Source organism: Musca autumnalis, unplaced genomic scaffold, assembly GCF_047663935.1.
Source record: "Musca autumnalis isolate F117 unplaced genomic scaffold, ASM4766393v1 scaffold_4, whole genome shotgun sequence".
NCBI classification, from domain to species: Eukaryota; Metazoa; Arthropoda; class Insecta; order Diptera; family Muscidae; genus Musca; species Musca autumnalis.
Genome location: NW_027411977.1, coordinates 86,251,395 through 86,267,466, shown reverse-complemented (window position 1 = coordinate 86,267,466; position 16,072 = coordinate 86,251,395). Strand labels below are relative to the sequence as shown.

At 35.9% G+C, this 16,072-nt stretch overlaps 1 protein-coding gene across 1 annotated transcript; it reads right to left on the bottom strand.

Moving 5' to 3' along the window:
* Window positions 1-363: 363 nt before the first annotated feature.
* On the bottom strand, window positions 364-15,671 carry LOC141404344 (uncharacterized). The gene is made up of 3 exons (XM_073987876.1): window positions 15,549-15,671; window positions 15,076-15,480; window positions 364-548 (listed from the first exon to the last, which is right to left on the bottom strand). Exons 1-3 carry the CDS (start codon window positions 15,595-15,597, stop codon window positions 484-486), a joined length of 519 nt encoding a protein of 172 aa, XP_073843977.1. The 5' UTR covers window positions 15,598-15,671; the 3' UTR covers window positions 364-483.
* Between the last annotated feature and the right edge of the window lie 401 nt (window positions 15,672-16,072).

Below are 16,072 nucleotides of genomic sequence, written 5' to 3'. Positions count from 1 at the left end.
AAGTTTATTTTGTTTTGAGAATTGTGTACTTTTTTCTATATTTTCAAGAGTGTGCGTCTGTTTTTATTGTTTCATCAATTGTGAAATATTCAGTTAAACATTTGTGGCAGGGGGATTGTTGCAAAAGTTTATGAAAAGAAACTCTACAATTTTACTGATTAATCTCTGAATGTACTGAACTTATGTTCATATACGTAGTTATGTACCACTGAAGTACCGGAAGATATTTATTTCTCTTGTAGAATAAGTTCTTATAACTGGCTATGTGTACCATGGTCTAAATTATGGCTTTCGTATTGCATTATGCATCGAAATAGAGTCATTATTAATTATAATATAAAAATTATCAAAAAATAAAACTTATTTATTTAATTTATTATTTCTATATAATTATTTTTCTTTACTCTAATACACACAACTTAAACATTGTTTTTTATGATTTGTTATTATTTTCTGTTGTTAAGCTGCATAATTCGTTTCGGCTTAAGTGTTCGTCATTTGTGATCTTAAAAGGTCCATACAGGTTCCTCTTCGTACTATTTCAATATCTGGAAAAATCAGAAAATTAAAATTATTATTTAAAATGTGACTGTTGTGAATACAAAAGTGGATTTTATTAAAAGTGAAGTTATGTAAACGCTTGTAATGTAAATTTTTATTGTGCATTTACTTTATTTGAGTTAGTATAGCAACAACAACTACTATGTAGAATTTACTACAACCAGACAATTATAGCATATTCTAAATTTTCCATGTTTATTTTTCTATTCCTTTAGTTATAATCTGTCTCCCATATTTGTTTAGATGATTCAGTTGTAACTTAAATTGTGACGTCATTCATTATTACTCTTTCTTATTTATTTCCTCTGTCCCATTTGTTGTTGACATTCATCCGTCTATTTGTATGTGTATGTTTGCATACCTGATTGAGGATGCTGAAACAGTCTTTTCTTCAGCGGGCGATCGTAAAATTATGGACTCCTAAACCGCTGAAAAGATTTTACATTTTCTGAGTAAATTATTACAATGAGGGTTCCTCATCCTTTAGACTATTTGGACTTGATTTAGACCTGTGTGTCAGTTTGTCTGTCGGGCTGGTGCGCACGATAACTTTCGAAAAGATCAACTGATTTGGTACAAACATTGCACTCGTAGTATATGGTCCAAACTTAGAACAAGTTAGGAGATGGACCACATCAGTCAACTCTTTCTGATACCTCCCGATCCGATTTTGGCCTATACTTTGCACCAGACATACATCAGGGCCGATTATGGGATACATCAACATTTTGCTTAAGGGGTTATGCCTCTTATTGAGCACCAAAAAGCAATTTTTCATTATATATTTTTTTACATCTTTGTGTTTATTTCAGCTCGAGTCCATATTTTGTTGTATTCAAATATTTGAATAACAACAAAATATTTGACAGTGGATATGACATTGATTAGTTGTGGGCGGAGGTTGGGAAGACTATAGTTTCAGTTGTCACCAAACAACTTCATCAGTTCCCTTTTGCCGCCGACTCTGTATCGATAAATAGGTCAATAAGCCCATCCAGCAAATTAAACAAAATGAGAAATTTGCTGTATGGCCCTAAAGCCTATTACCCTACAATTTTATTTAGATAAATAGTTTTTTTTCTTCTTCTAATAGATTGGCTTAAGGTCATAAAGAATTAAAAACAGAACATTTTCGGTTTTTTGTTTTTATTTGTAACAAACATATTTTGATACTCAATGCAGATAAGGGCGGAAAAACAGTGGTTCTCTCAAAAACAGACTACGAGTCAAAGATGACCGAAATATTATCGGATATGTGTACGTATAAACGCGTAAGAAAAGATCCTACATCGGCATTGCAAGAAAAGAACAATAAACTAGTAATGAAATTATTTGATCTAAATATAATAAATGAAGGAGAAAAACAAAAACTAATAAGTAGAACATCCCTTCCACCAAAAATTTATGGACTGCCTAAAATCCACAAAGATGGAACTCCTTTGCGCCCTATATGTTCCTTCGTAAATTCTCCGACATACGAACTTTCAAGGTATATGGCTAAAATTCTAAAAGTACTTACTACTAATTCTAAATACAATATTAAAGACGCGATAGATTTCAAATCAAGAATAAATAAACAACGTAGTGAAGATGATGAAATGTTAATATCGTTCCATGTCGTTTCCCTGTTCCCAAGTGTCCCAGTTAATTTAGCGATCGATACTATAAAAGAAAATTGGACAATTATTAAGGACCACACACACATCCCAATGAACCTTTTCATTGAAATATTAACTATATGCATTAAGGATGCAAGATATTTTTTATACAAGGACAAGGTATTCGAGCAGCTTAAAGGGATGCCAATGGGATCACCAATATCACCAGTCATCGCAGACATCATTATGGAAAAACTTATCGATGATTCCTTAAAAAAACTGACCATAAAACCAAAATTATTAACAAAATATGTCGACGACATATTTTGTGTTATTAAAAAAGACGAAGTAGGAAATACATTAAACGCTCTAAATGGGTTTAGCAGACAATTACGCTTTACCATGGAAGGTGAATCAAATAACCAATTGCCATACCTTGATGCCATAGTACACAGGCAGAATAATATATTATTATTGGACTGGTATCAAAAACCAACTGCCTCCGGTAGGATCATCAACTACCACTCGAAACATCCTAGCAGAATGAAAATTAATACGGCGACAAATTTTATCAACAGGGTGCTGAACATAAGTGACAAGAAGTTTCACAGCAAAAACATAATGAAAATTAAAACCATTCTAAAAATGAATGATTTTCCTTCAAAAACTATAAACGGTTTGATTAAACATGTAGAGAACAACAACAGATCTGACAAAAACGTACAAAAAGTCGAAAAAATATACAAAAGATCTACATATATCCCAGGTTTTTCCGAGAGATTTTCACACTCTAATTTATATAATAATGAAAATTATCAATTAGCGTTCAAAAGCAGCAACACCAACAACAACTTTTTTAGTAAAACAAAATCAAAAATTCCACGTGAAGATAAATCAAATGTTGTCTATAAAATAAAATGCAACGGTGACGGATCCAACATATGTAAGCAGACATATGTTGGAACAACAAAAACGAAGCTCAAAACCAGGCTCAGTTCCCACAAATCCGATCAAAAAGCTAAAAACAAACCTCTAGAGCAAAAAACCGCTCTCGCAGCCCATTGTGCCAGAGAAGGACACACACCTAATTTCAAAGATGTAGATATTTTGGCTCAGGAGAGCAACTACAAACGCAGATTCATATTAGAAATGTTGCACATCGTCAATGTACCTGCAGAAAATAGAATGAATTACAAGTCTGACACGGAACACTGTGCACAGATTTATAGAAACACAATAGAAAAACACCAAAAACTTTAGTTGGCAAGTTATTCTCAACAGACGAGGATGAAAAAACGGTAGCAGTTTAACAACAATTAGTTGCAATACAATGTAATTATTATTATATGATTGTTTTATATAATTATGTAAGAAAATGTTATTTGTTTCTCTTTAAAGTGAATAAAATCCCCGATGATGACTTTCGATGATAGTCGAAATATCGGATATTAAAAATAAAAACAAACAAGTAAAAAAGTGTCAGTCGGCTATGCCGACAGATATATACCCTCAGCATGTGTATATTGAAACAATTTTTTTCCAAAAGACGTATGTATTTAGGGGGTTTTAAAAATGTTGGGCGTTTGAATCGACAAAAATTTTGATTAGGATTAAAGATCAAAAGTTTTGCGGAGGAGATACTAACAGGAATGGATCGACATTGACCATTATGGAAGTGGATCTCCAGCCACAACATATCGACACCTCCAAATAATAGTATGCTAAGTCTGAAAAGTGAGTTTTGCAAGAGAAGCTCTCAAAGTTTACAGTTTTCTTTGACCTTCAAAAAACTTTTACCATCGTAATTGAGACAGCGAATGCAAATTGCTTCAACAAAAATCAGAGAGATTCGATATCAGGTCTTAAAGTGAATTTATCCCAAAATTTGTGTGGGAGGTACCGGATGCAGTGGACAAATATAGTTCATATTTGAACCTGATCTATATCTGGTAGATATATTAGGATGTGTAAAGTATAGACCAATTCGGCCACTCCCTTCAAGAGTTACCGTACGAACAATTTTTCCGAACATTTTTGAACTTTTGTGGGGGAGGTACCTGAAGGAGTGGACCGATATGGCTTATCTTCAAATTTAAACTATGTTTGGACAAAATATTACTAAGGCCAACTTTTGGACCGAATCAGCAGATCCGTCCGAGAGTTATCTTGCGCTCCAACCACCTCACACGGTGTCATAGGGGTTTTTTGCAACTTTCGGGCTATTTTCTCAGGAAGTATGGACTTGCCCCTGATGAAACTTGTACCGTCGTATGGAGGACAGTGAATACAAGTTGCTAAAACAAAAATCAAAGCGATTCGAGAATTGGCCCTAAACTGAACTTTTCCGAAATTTTGTGTGGGAGGTACCCGAAGGAGTAAACCGATTGAGTCCAGATTGAAACCTTATCTAAGTCTGGTACACATTTCAGGATGTGCAAAGTATGGACCAAATCGGTTACTAACTTCAAGAGTTATCGTGCGCACAAGTTTTCCGAACATTTTCGAACTTTTGTGGGGGAGGTACCGGAAGGAGTGGACCGATATAACCCATCTTCGAACTTAAATCAAATCTGGACAAAATATTTCGATACCCAAAATTTGAACCGAATCGATTGATCCGCTCGAGAGTTATCGTGCGCACCAGCCAGCCAGACAGACAGACAGACGGACAGACAGACAGACAGACAGACGGACGGACATTGCTAGATCTACTCAAAATTGTCTGAAACGGATATCGTACAAACATACTTGGGGTCTAAAACCATTATTTCGATGAGGCACATTTTTGGTCGTATCAAAGTGTAAATACCCTCTTTAGCCTAAAGGCTGAGGGTATAAAAACCGAAAATGTTCTGTTTTTAATTCTTTATGACCTTAAGCCAAACTATTAGAAGAAGAAAATTACTGATCAAAGGTCAACAATAACCATATACAAAATAAATCGTTTTTCTTATGAGAGCTCACACCTGGAGCTACTTCCGGATTTTTTTGCTTAAAAAATATTGCATAGATTTTTTTTTTAAATGCCCGCCTACGAAACACTGTTTTTACTAAAGCAGTTTGCGATGCACACTTTAGCTCAAACACGAATAAACCGATCAGCATATATTTTTGTGGGATCATTAAGAACACTATAAACTTTTCCGTAAACGGAACGGAATTATAAATACCAATTTTTTTAAATATGGTGAACTGTCAAAATGAAAACTTTCGATTTTTAACGAAAAATGGAAAGTTTTTTTTGCAATAAATCCGTCAAAAATTTTTTTTAATATCACGCTTAAGGGCTAGCTTTGAATGCGCATAATAATCCCACAAAAATATATGAAGATCGGATCAGCCGTCTTCGAGCTACAGTGGGCACCGCTTTCAAAAATGTCATTTCGAGAAAATCGGGGACCCAATTCTCTCATCCGTTATCGAGCGAGTTTTTGTTCGAAGACAAATTACGAACGAACGAAATTTTTGGATTCCCTTATACGATCGAAATTATTTAAAAAAGTTATCGATACATACGGTTATCGAACAATGAAACATATGATAAACACAAAATATTACAAACAAACAAGTTGTTGTGCGCGTTGAAATGAAATGAAAACATGAAAATTGTACAAAATAATAGAAAATTGTGAAAAATTAAAAGTAATAGTGACCCGAAAAAAATTCCACTATGTAAAAATATTAAAATCACATTCTGACATTGGAAAATATATTTTTAATTTTTAAGAAACAGCCACTTTTTGTCTATTTTTTACTCATTTTATTGGAAAAAGTCATTAGTATGTGATTTTGATTAGTTTTATTGCAAAATGTTCCATTAAAGTTCGTTTTTTGCCACAAAAATAATCATTTCGACAGCAAATGTGTGGCGGGCAAAAACTCGAAAGATTCAACTCGAAAATGTTTTCGACAACGGATGCCGTAATCCAAATACTGAAAATATCGATCGAAATAACTCGATCACGTATGCGAGAATTAGGCCCCGGGTTTAAAACTTCGATGTTACCATGACACCAGCTGATCGAATATGAAAAGTCAAATCCCTTAAAAAAAATTATTATTTTTGTTGTAATTTCCCCAACAACATAAAGAAAGTTTTGACATAACATATTCAAAATTTTACGATGCCACTACCTGGGTAATTGTACTATGGATGTTACATACAAATCACAATAATTTTTCCCTTTCTAACGCTCATAACTCAGCCAATTTTTGTCCGATCGACTCGAACATGTTTACAACGTATTCTATTCTACGACGGCCAGATAGTTATCTGGCCTAACAATGAAAACGCGAATATTTACCATCAAAAACGATTTTATTGTTTTCTTAAGTAGTCTCCAGCATGATTTATACACTTTTTCGTGCGCTCAAACATATTGGCGAAGCACTTTTTCCACTCCGATTGAGACACCTCCAAAACATGGTTTTTGAACGCTTTTACAGCATCTTCAGGCAACAAAAATCGTTGACCACTTCTTTTTTTTTCTTGATGTGCTGGAATCAAGTGGAGTCATTGGATCCCCAGTCAGTGCTGTACGACGGATGACCCATCAATTCCACGTTTTGTCCTGTCAAACAGGCGCTGGTTTGAATCGATGTGTGAGAGCCCACATTGTCATGATGCAGAATGATTTGTCTTCTCTTGTTCGCTTTTCGAACTTCTCAGGACACTTCAGGCAAACAAATTATAGTGTACCACACCGTCCTATATTTCTCAAGCCGTATAGTAGCCACACAGTCAGTTTTTTCTGAAGAAACAGGCAACCTTTTGCTTCGAAGTGCTTTTACATGAACAACTTTCGCTTGATTTGGCTCGCTTTCGAAGACCCAAACGGCCGATTCATACTTTGTTTCAGGCTCCTAAACATAGATCCTAGATTCGTCGTCTATCACGATCTTATAAACGTCGTTTGAAGCACCGCGATCGATTTTATGCTCAATTTCTTTGTACCAATTCACAGGAACCTTTTTTTGAGCAATTGTCGTACGACAAACTGTCCTGAGCAAGTCTAGGCTAAAAACTGTCAAACTATCCGAAGAAAAAATTCAAATGGCGCCTGGCAATACGCGTTTCAGACAATTTTGAGTCGATCTAGCAATGTCCATCCGTCTGTCTGTCTGTCCGTCTGTCTGGCTGGTGCGCACGATAACTCTCGAACGGATCAATCGATTCGGTTCAAATTTTGGGTATCGAAATATTTTGTCCAGATTTGATTTGATTTAAGTTCGAAGATGGCCATATCGGTCCACTCCTTCAGGTACCTCCCCCACAAAAGTTCAAAAATGTTCGCAAAAATTGTCCGCACGATAACTCTTGAAGGGTGTAACCGAATTAGTCCATATTTTGCTTAAGTGCAGTTTAAGGCCTGCTCTCGAATCGCTTTGATTTTTGTTGCAGCCACTTGTATTCACTACCCCCATTACAACGATGTAATTTTTTTCAGGAGCAAGTCCATATATCCTCAGAAATCAGCACGAAAACTGCAAACAACCCATATAATACCGTGTGTCGTAGTTGGAGTGCACGATAACTCTCGAACGGATCAACATATTTGGTTAAAATGTTGGGTCTTTCAATATTTTGTCCAAACTTAGTTTAAATTCGAAGATAGACCATATCGGTCCACTCCTTCCGGTCAGAGATGGTCTGTCTACAATGATGACGTATATGACATACATTTCTGACGTATATTACATACGTCGGAAACGTCGTAATCCTAGCCAAACAAACAAGGTTTTTGACAGAATAAACAAACGAATTTTATAACCTAAAAATCGATGTTTTTCCATAATAATAAAACTCATTTTATTATTATTTTTTTGAGATCCTATTTTATTACAAAACAGGCATAAAAAGATTTCACTCTAAAATGTATATATATTTTTTATATTATATGGGCATTATACATATGTTTGTTTATTACTTCACCCGCAAATTCTTTGAATCTACGCAAAGTAGTGGTAGTGTTCGGAATATATTGTAGATGGCGTACTAAGTGCGTAATCCAATTTATTGTTCAATTACTTCAGTTATTTTAAAAATTAAAATATTAATAAAAATATGCTGTTATTTTCAAAAAGGGTACGGACCCTCTTCAATAACAAAGACAGGCTTGCAGAATTAATATTAAGTGAAAAATATGATGGTAACATACATTTTTTTGAGGTTTATGACATTTACTACTTTTTATACGTTTTCTACGGGTATATGACGTTTCCGACGTTTACAACTTTCTTACAGTCGAAAACCTAAAAAATCGTCATACAGACCATCTCTGCTTCCGGTAACTCCCCCACAAATGTTCAAAATGTTTCGCCAAGATTGTGGGCATGATAACTCTAGGAGGGAATAACCGAATTGAGCCAAACTTTGCTATTGGTAATATTACTTTCAGGCATAGATCGAGTTCTAATATGGACTATATCGGTCGACTAATTTGAGTACCTCCCACACAAAATTTGGAAGAAGTATAGTTTAACAACTCCTCTCTGATCTTATTAATTTGTGACGCAGCAGGTTGCACTTGCGGCCCCTGTTACGACGTTGTAATTTTTTTTCGTGGGAATGTCCATACTTCCTGAGATAATGACCCAAAAAGGTCCAAAAATCCTACCGGCACCACCTAAACTGGCTAATGTGTAAAATAACCTTTTAAGAGAGAAATCGATTAGCTCAAACTTTGTAAATTGAAAAGTAAAATTGTAATATATTTAAATTCAGAAAATTAAGTACAACATATTTAATTATATAGTCTGTAAGGAAAATATCCATAGACTAATAAAGAAAAAAAATATTTCCTACAGATTTGTATTAGGTCCGAATATGTACTACATCGGATCACTCCTATGGGTACACTCTACCCAAAGTTTGGAAAAAATGCACTCGTCTTGGATCATTCTGAATTTTGTTGCAACATGTAGTTTTTTGCGGCCCTTTCCATCCTGGAAAATTTTCCCAACAGCTAAAAAACCTTCGGATACTTGGCTGAGGGTATATCTCTGTCGGCTCAGCTGACTGATACTTTCTTACTTGTTTTAAATACAGTTTATGATTTTTGCTTCATACCTGGTTATGTTTTTTTGTATGACATAACCTAAAAATGTAAACAACAGCCTTGACAAACAAACAAAACAACTGTTCCCTTTATGTTTACAGACGAGAATAGAGCGCGCTCTAATCGAAAAAAGTACATATGTATGTGTTGTCATCTCATTTTGATTCATCAATTTGTTTTATGTATCACACGATGTCAATTCCATTGCTCATATTTCAAATAAATCCTGATAAAGAAGGTTAACCCAGGCCTAAAATGGCCTAATCGCCCAATAGCTCCAAATCCTACGGTGACCAACTGAAAATGCTGGTGAGCGTGGTAAAAAAGGATGGTAATGAATGAAGGAATCCCAAAATGAGATCCGCACTCAAAATAGACTATGTTGACCCATTGCTCCATGTACCTACTCCGCAAAAGTTCAACACTTTTGTGCTTTAATCAATCAATTTATCAGCAAAAATCAATTTTATTAGCAAAATGTACGCATTTATTCGGAACGTCCACAATCATTAAAATATCCATGAAATCTCGATAATTTTGTCGACAAGTTTAAACGTACACACAAGGGCACAAAATTCTAAGAACATGCCAATTGTGCAGCCGGTATTCTCTAACCAACATGAATAGAAAAATTAAATGTTTCGGTTTCTATGGCAATAAATTTCGATTTTTATCCATCAAAACTTTGGAAGACATTTTAGTCGAATAGCCCATTAGAAAAAACATGCTACCTTCTGCATTACCACTCATTACTAAGTAATGAGAACTTTAGCTTAGAGCGTGTGAGCGTCTATTAAACCTAGAGCTGTGAGTTCAAAGCTCCCCTAGGCAAACGAGTTTTTTATAATAAATCATCGTAAAAATTGGACAAATCACAAGCTGAAGCATGTTCAATTTCGACAGAGGATTTGTCATTTTGTGTGGTGCCGTCAGGGTTTCTTGGAGCATTTAGGCCAATATCTCAGGAAGAATGTACTTGCGCAAGAAAAAAATTCTTCCGTCGTAAAGGGAGCCGCAAGGACAACCTACAGAAAATAAATCGAAACGGTCCGAGAGGAGCTCCTAAACTTCATTTTATCCTAATTTTGTGTGAGAGGTACCCGAAGTAGAGGACCGATATAGTCCATATTCGAACCCGATTTATATCTGGAAGGAATAATACGATGTGCAAAGTTTGGACCAAATTGATTGCTCCCTTCGAGAATTATCGTCCACACCATTTTACAGCAAAAATTTGAACTTTTGTGCCCATCTTCGAACTTAAACTAAGTTTGGACAAAATATTACTATATTCAAAATTTGGTTCGAATCGGTTGATCCGTTCGAGAGTTATCGTGCGCACCAGCCAGCCAGATAGACAGACGGACGGACATGACTAAATCGACTCCAAATTGTCTGAAACGAATTTGTGTCCTAATACCGTTATTTCGATGAGGCACATTTTTTGCCGTGTCAAAGTGTATATACCCTCTCTAGCCTAAAGGCTGAGCTTAGCTTAGTTGGTAAGGGTGAGATAAGGCTGTTTTTTTTTTTTTTTTGGAAATTCGAAATGGTACCAAATATGGCAAACGGGAAGAGCTAGAGTTCTGAAATTCGGAACGATCATCACTGATGGAGAGGGTCTTCTGGAAATTCGAAAAGCACTAAGAGTTACTAAATTTAGTACCAATTGTATATTTTGAACAGATATAGCAAAAATCTTAAAATTTGGTATGTAAATCAAGGTTGGGCAGTGGTGTTGATGTAAGGAAATGCTTTTGGAAGTTTTTTCTTATGTGTACGAAAAGTACTAAATGGTACTAAATTTAGTACAATTTGGATTTAGGTGAACGGATAGAGCTGAAACCCGAAAAGTACTAGAAGGTACTAAATATGGCAAACGGAAAGAGCCAGAATTCTGAAATTTAGAACGAGGGTCGCCGATGGGGAGTTAGAGAGATGTACTGACGGGCTTTTCGAAATTTGAAACGTATTAAAAGTTACTAAATTTGGTACCAATTGTATATTTTGAACAGATATAGTTACATTTTTCATATTTGGTATGGGAATCAATGTTGGGAAGTGGTGTTGATATAAGGAAATGGTTTTGGTAGTTCGTTCTTATGTGTACGAAAAGAAACAAGTAAAAAAGTATCGGTCGGCTTTGCCGACAGGGATATACCCTCAGCCTGTGTATATTGAAACAATTTTTTCCCCAAAATACGTGTGTATTTAGGGGGTTTTAAAAGTTTTGGGCGTTTGAACCGACAAAAATGTTGATTAGGATTAAAGATCAATAGTTTTGCGTAGAAGATACTAAAAGGAATGGATAGACATTGACCGCTATGCAAGTGGATCTCCAGCCACAACATATGGTGCCATAGGGGGTTTTTACATTCTTCGGGTTGTTTACTCAAGAAGTATGGACTTGCCCCTAAAAAAACTTTTACCATCGTAATTGAGGCAGCGAATGCAAGTTGCTTCAACAAAAATAAAAGTCATTCGATAACAGATCTTAAAGTGAACTTTTCTGAAATTTTGTGGGGGAGGTACCGGATGGAGTGGACAAATATAGTCTATATTTCAATCTGATCTATATCTGGTAGATATATTAGGATGTGTAAAGTATAGACCGATTCGGCCACTCCCTTCAAGAGTTACCGTACGAACAATTTTTATGAACATTTTTGAACTTTTGTGGGGGAGGTACCTGAAGGAGTGAACCGATATGGCTTATCTTCAAACTTAAACTATGTTTGGACAAAATATTACTAAGTCCAAATTTTGGACCGAATCGGCAGATCCGTTCGAGAGTTATCTTGTGCTCCAACCACCTCACATGGTGTCATGGGGTTTTTTGTAACTTTCAGGCTATATTCTCAGGAAGTATGGACTTGCCCCTGATGAAACGTGTACCGTGGAGGGTAGTGAATACAAGTCGATAAAACAAAAATCAAAGCGATTCGAGAGATGGCCCTAAACTGAACTTTTCCGAAATTTTGTGTGGGAGGTACCAGAAGGAGTAGACCGATAGAGGCCATATTGAAACCTTATCTAAGTCTGGTACACATTTTACGATGGGCGAAGTATGGACCAAATCGGTTACTCCCTGCAAGAGTTATGGTGCGCACAAATTTTCCGAACATTTTTGAATTTTTGTGGGGGAGGTACCGGATGGAGTGGACCGATATAGCCCATCTTCGAACTTAAACTAAGTTTGGGTAAAATATTACGAAAGCCAAAATTTGAACCGAATCGGTTTATCCGTTCGAGAGTTATCGTGCGCTCCAGCCAGCCAGACAGACGGACAGACAGACGGACGGACATTGCTCAATCGACTCCAAATTGTCTGAAACACATTTCGTCCAAACATACTTAGGGTCTAAAACCATTATTTCGATGAGGCACATTTTGCCCGTATGAAAGTGTATATACCCTCGTTAGCATAAATGCTGAGGGTATAAAAATTTGGTTAAACGGATAGAGACACCTGCAAACCTGAAATTTGGAATTAAAATTACTATTGAAGTGTAGAATTAAACAAGTAAAAAAGTATCAGTCGGCTTTGCCGACAGAGATATACCCTCAGCCTGTGTGGATTAAAATACTTTTTTCCCAAAAAAACTTATGTATTTATGGAGGGATTTTTTAAAATTTTGGGCGTATGAACCGACAAAACTATGGATAGGATTAAAGCTCAAAAATTTGCGGGGATCACACTAGCCTACGAAAAACATAATATCGCTGTAAACAGGGGCACTAGGAAAACCTTCGGTAATAATGTCCAAAGGATCCTCGAACAGACCCTTAACCACACCAAAATGTTGAACATTTGTGTGGGTGGTACAACAAGGATTGGACAGATAGGTCCCAAATTTGAACATAAACTAAGTTTCGACCATATTTAGAGATCCAAAGTTTGGACCAAATGGGTTGCTACGTCTATGAGGAATCGCGCGTACAATTTTAGCGAATATTTTCGAACTTTTGTGGAAGAGGTATCGGAAGGAGTGGACCTATAAGCACCACCTTCGAATTTCATCTAATATTCGAAGAAATATTACGATATCCAAAATGTGGACGAACGCAGTATTCGGTTGGAGCTCTCCAGCCACTACATATCGTCGGTGTCATGCTTAAGTGTTCCATACGCCATTTGCCTGTTTTGAGATAATCGCATTTTAATGTTTTGCGTCACAACTGTGTGGAGCTGGCTAAAGCAAATATTTATATTTTTGACTAGAAATATTAATAATAGTGTATAGAACCTATTTGCAAAAATTTAAAGGAATATTTATTGGAATATATAAGTTATAGAGATTTTTTTAAAAAAAGAATTTTTGTCGATTTGTTCCATATCCGCACTTATGACAAAAAATTTGAAATATTGTAAATCACATGGAACAAAATGACAAAAAATTTTTCCATCTTTGCCTCAATAAATTAAATACTTCTAAATCGAAAATTAAAATACTGATTTTTGAAATGTGTTTTTAAACTTGTAAGTTTTTAAAATATTAATTTCATAACTGAAAAAAGTTTATGCTTTCCCATCGAGGCGTGGATATCTCGGAAACTAGAGCAGATAGGAGAAAGCCGACTAGAAATTCAGAAAGAGCATACCGGAAAACCCTAGAAACAATCTGTATCTCAAAAAGTAAAAAATGGCGTATGGAACACTTAAGCATGACACCGACGATATGGTGACATAGGGGTCTTTTACAACTTTCGGGCTGTTTTCTCAATAAGTATGGACTTACTCCTGAAAAAACTGTTACTGTCGTAATTGTGGCAGCGAATGCAAGTTGCATCAACAAAAACTAAAGTGATTCGAGAGCAGGTTGTAAAGTGAATTTTTACGAAATTTTGTGTGGGAGGTACCCGAAGGAATGGGCCAAAATAGTCCATATTCGAACCTGACATTTTTGAACTTTTGTGGGGGAGGTACCTGAAGGAGTGAACCGATATGGCTTATCTTCGAACTTAAACTAAGTTTGGACAAGATATTATGAAGGCCAAATTTTGGATCGAATCGGCAGATACGTTCGAGAGTTATCTTGCGCTCCAACCACTACTCACGGTGTCATAGGGGTTTTTTGAATCTTTCAGACTATTTTCTCAGGAAGTAGGGTTTTTCCATTCCGTGCGCAGTAGAGCCAAAACTACTCTGTTTTGTCGCGGCAGCTGACTTTTCTTAGCTGACATATATGGGGGATGTACTCCGAGCGCCGCATTCATCCGATATTTGTTTATGCCTCTTGCTACTGGATCTGAGTGAATATTATTCAAACTGCTTTCTATTCAAACGACATTGGACCGCTCCATCTAGTTCACGAAGATTCCTTCTGACATGACTGTTGGGGGAGGTGATGACAAGTGATGCAACGAGAGCATGCAATTGTGTTACTGTACTGGAAGAGTCTTTCTTTCGTATTCCATGCTCTACACGGCTATGTGTTGGTATTTTACATATTTGCATAAAAGGTAATAACCTCAATGTAGATATGTATGCCCAGACGACTACAAAAATGTTGCCATCAGGAACAAGGAACTTCCAACGTAAACTTTTAAAACGCCGCTACACATGATTTCTGAGGTTTCTATTTTTCGACTTCCTTTCATACCTTGATCTACTTTCATATGCCCACAGCTTCCTTGTATATGAGTTTGTATTTATATAAAAAGAGTTTCCGTGTTATTATATCCCAAATCTCATTCACTAAACACTTTGTTATGGAGAAACATAACTACAAGCATGTCGAATGAACAATTGAAATATAATTAGTCATATTTAACAATTGCTTTAGTTACCGCTCGCTAATGTGATTTCTATAATTAGTACTCGTATTTTCCAATGAATGTTTGCTTCTTAAACTTACTTGCTCCACATCGTCTGGCACAATTGAATTTCTGTGCATTGCCATACATCTGACGATTGTTGGCACACACCGGATTATATTCCGAAGTTGTCGGACATCGTTGAATGCATTCGAGAAATTGCGGCGATGGTGTTGTGGTTTGAGGTAAAAATGGAGTTAATGTAGGATAAACCGGAACATTGTTTACAAAAACGGGATAAATGCCGCTTACATTAGGCCTTTCCGTTAAGCTTTCCACACTGTTTGGGCTTTCACTATTACTAAATATTAGTTCTTGGCCAGGTAAAAGTTGCCTAACCACAATTGCACTCGGAGCTGAACGAACATCATTACGACCAAACCCAAATTGAGGATGGCTTGACACCGGCAATTGGCAAATACACATCGCACACAGCCAAAACAATTCTTGCAAAGTAGGAAACAAAACAAAAATTATTTTCGATGTTTATTATTTATTAATTAAAATTAAGTACTTCTAGAGGCTTGTTTCACTGCAACCAAATGGATGTTGTAAAATTCCATTTTTGCTTAATGTGTTGTACTATCCGCTGTACTATTTGTGAGTGTCTTAATGCATTGAGAATGCTGCTGATACTAAATTTATATCTACTACAGTGTTGTGTCTCTGGAGAGCATATTTAAGTAAGTACTATTTCTGGTTTAGTCATGAATATTTTTTTAATGTTCTTAACAACCATTGTTCCCGGCATCTACTCAGGCGAAAATAGGTAAACATTAAATGGGAGAAATCCAGTTTTGATGTTTCTCTGCTCATTCGTAATTAATATTCCATAGCAGCAGAGTAAGATCACAGTAATGTGAAACCATATAAAAAAAAGATTATTATTATTCCTGTTTTAGACTGTAAACTTGGCTACTTACAGTAGTCTATCGTAAAAGTAAGTGTGGACCAGTGCAACAAAAGGAAGTAAAGGAAAACTTTAAAAGAAAACTTTTATAAAAAATAAATATAATATATAATATAATTGTTCCACAA

Bases quoted from the DNA above. Each gene is read 5' to 3' on its own strand.
- LOC141404344 (XM_073987876.1), bottom strand. From the start codon at position 15,597: ATGGAATTTTACAACATCCATTTGGTTGCAGTGAAACAAGCCTCTAGA. The intron at 15,481-15,548 runs GTACTTAATTTT...CTACTTTGCAAG, and splicing joins AGTGAAACAAGCCTCTAGAA to AATTGTTTTGGCTGTGTGCG. The intron at 549-15,075 runs GTAAGTTTAAGA...TGATTTTTCCAG, and splicing joins TGCCAGACGATGTGGAGCAA to ATATTGAAATAGTACGAAGA.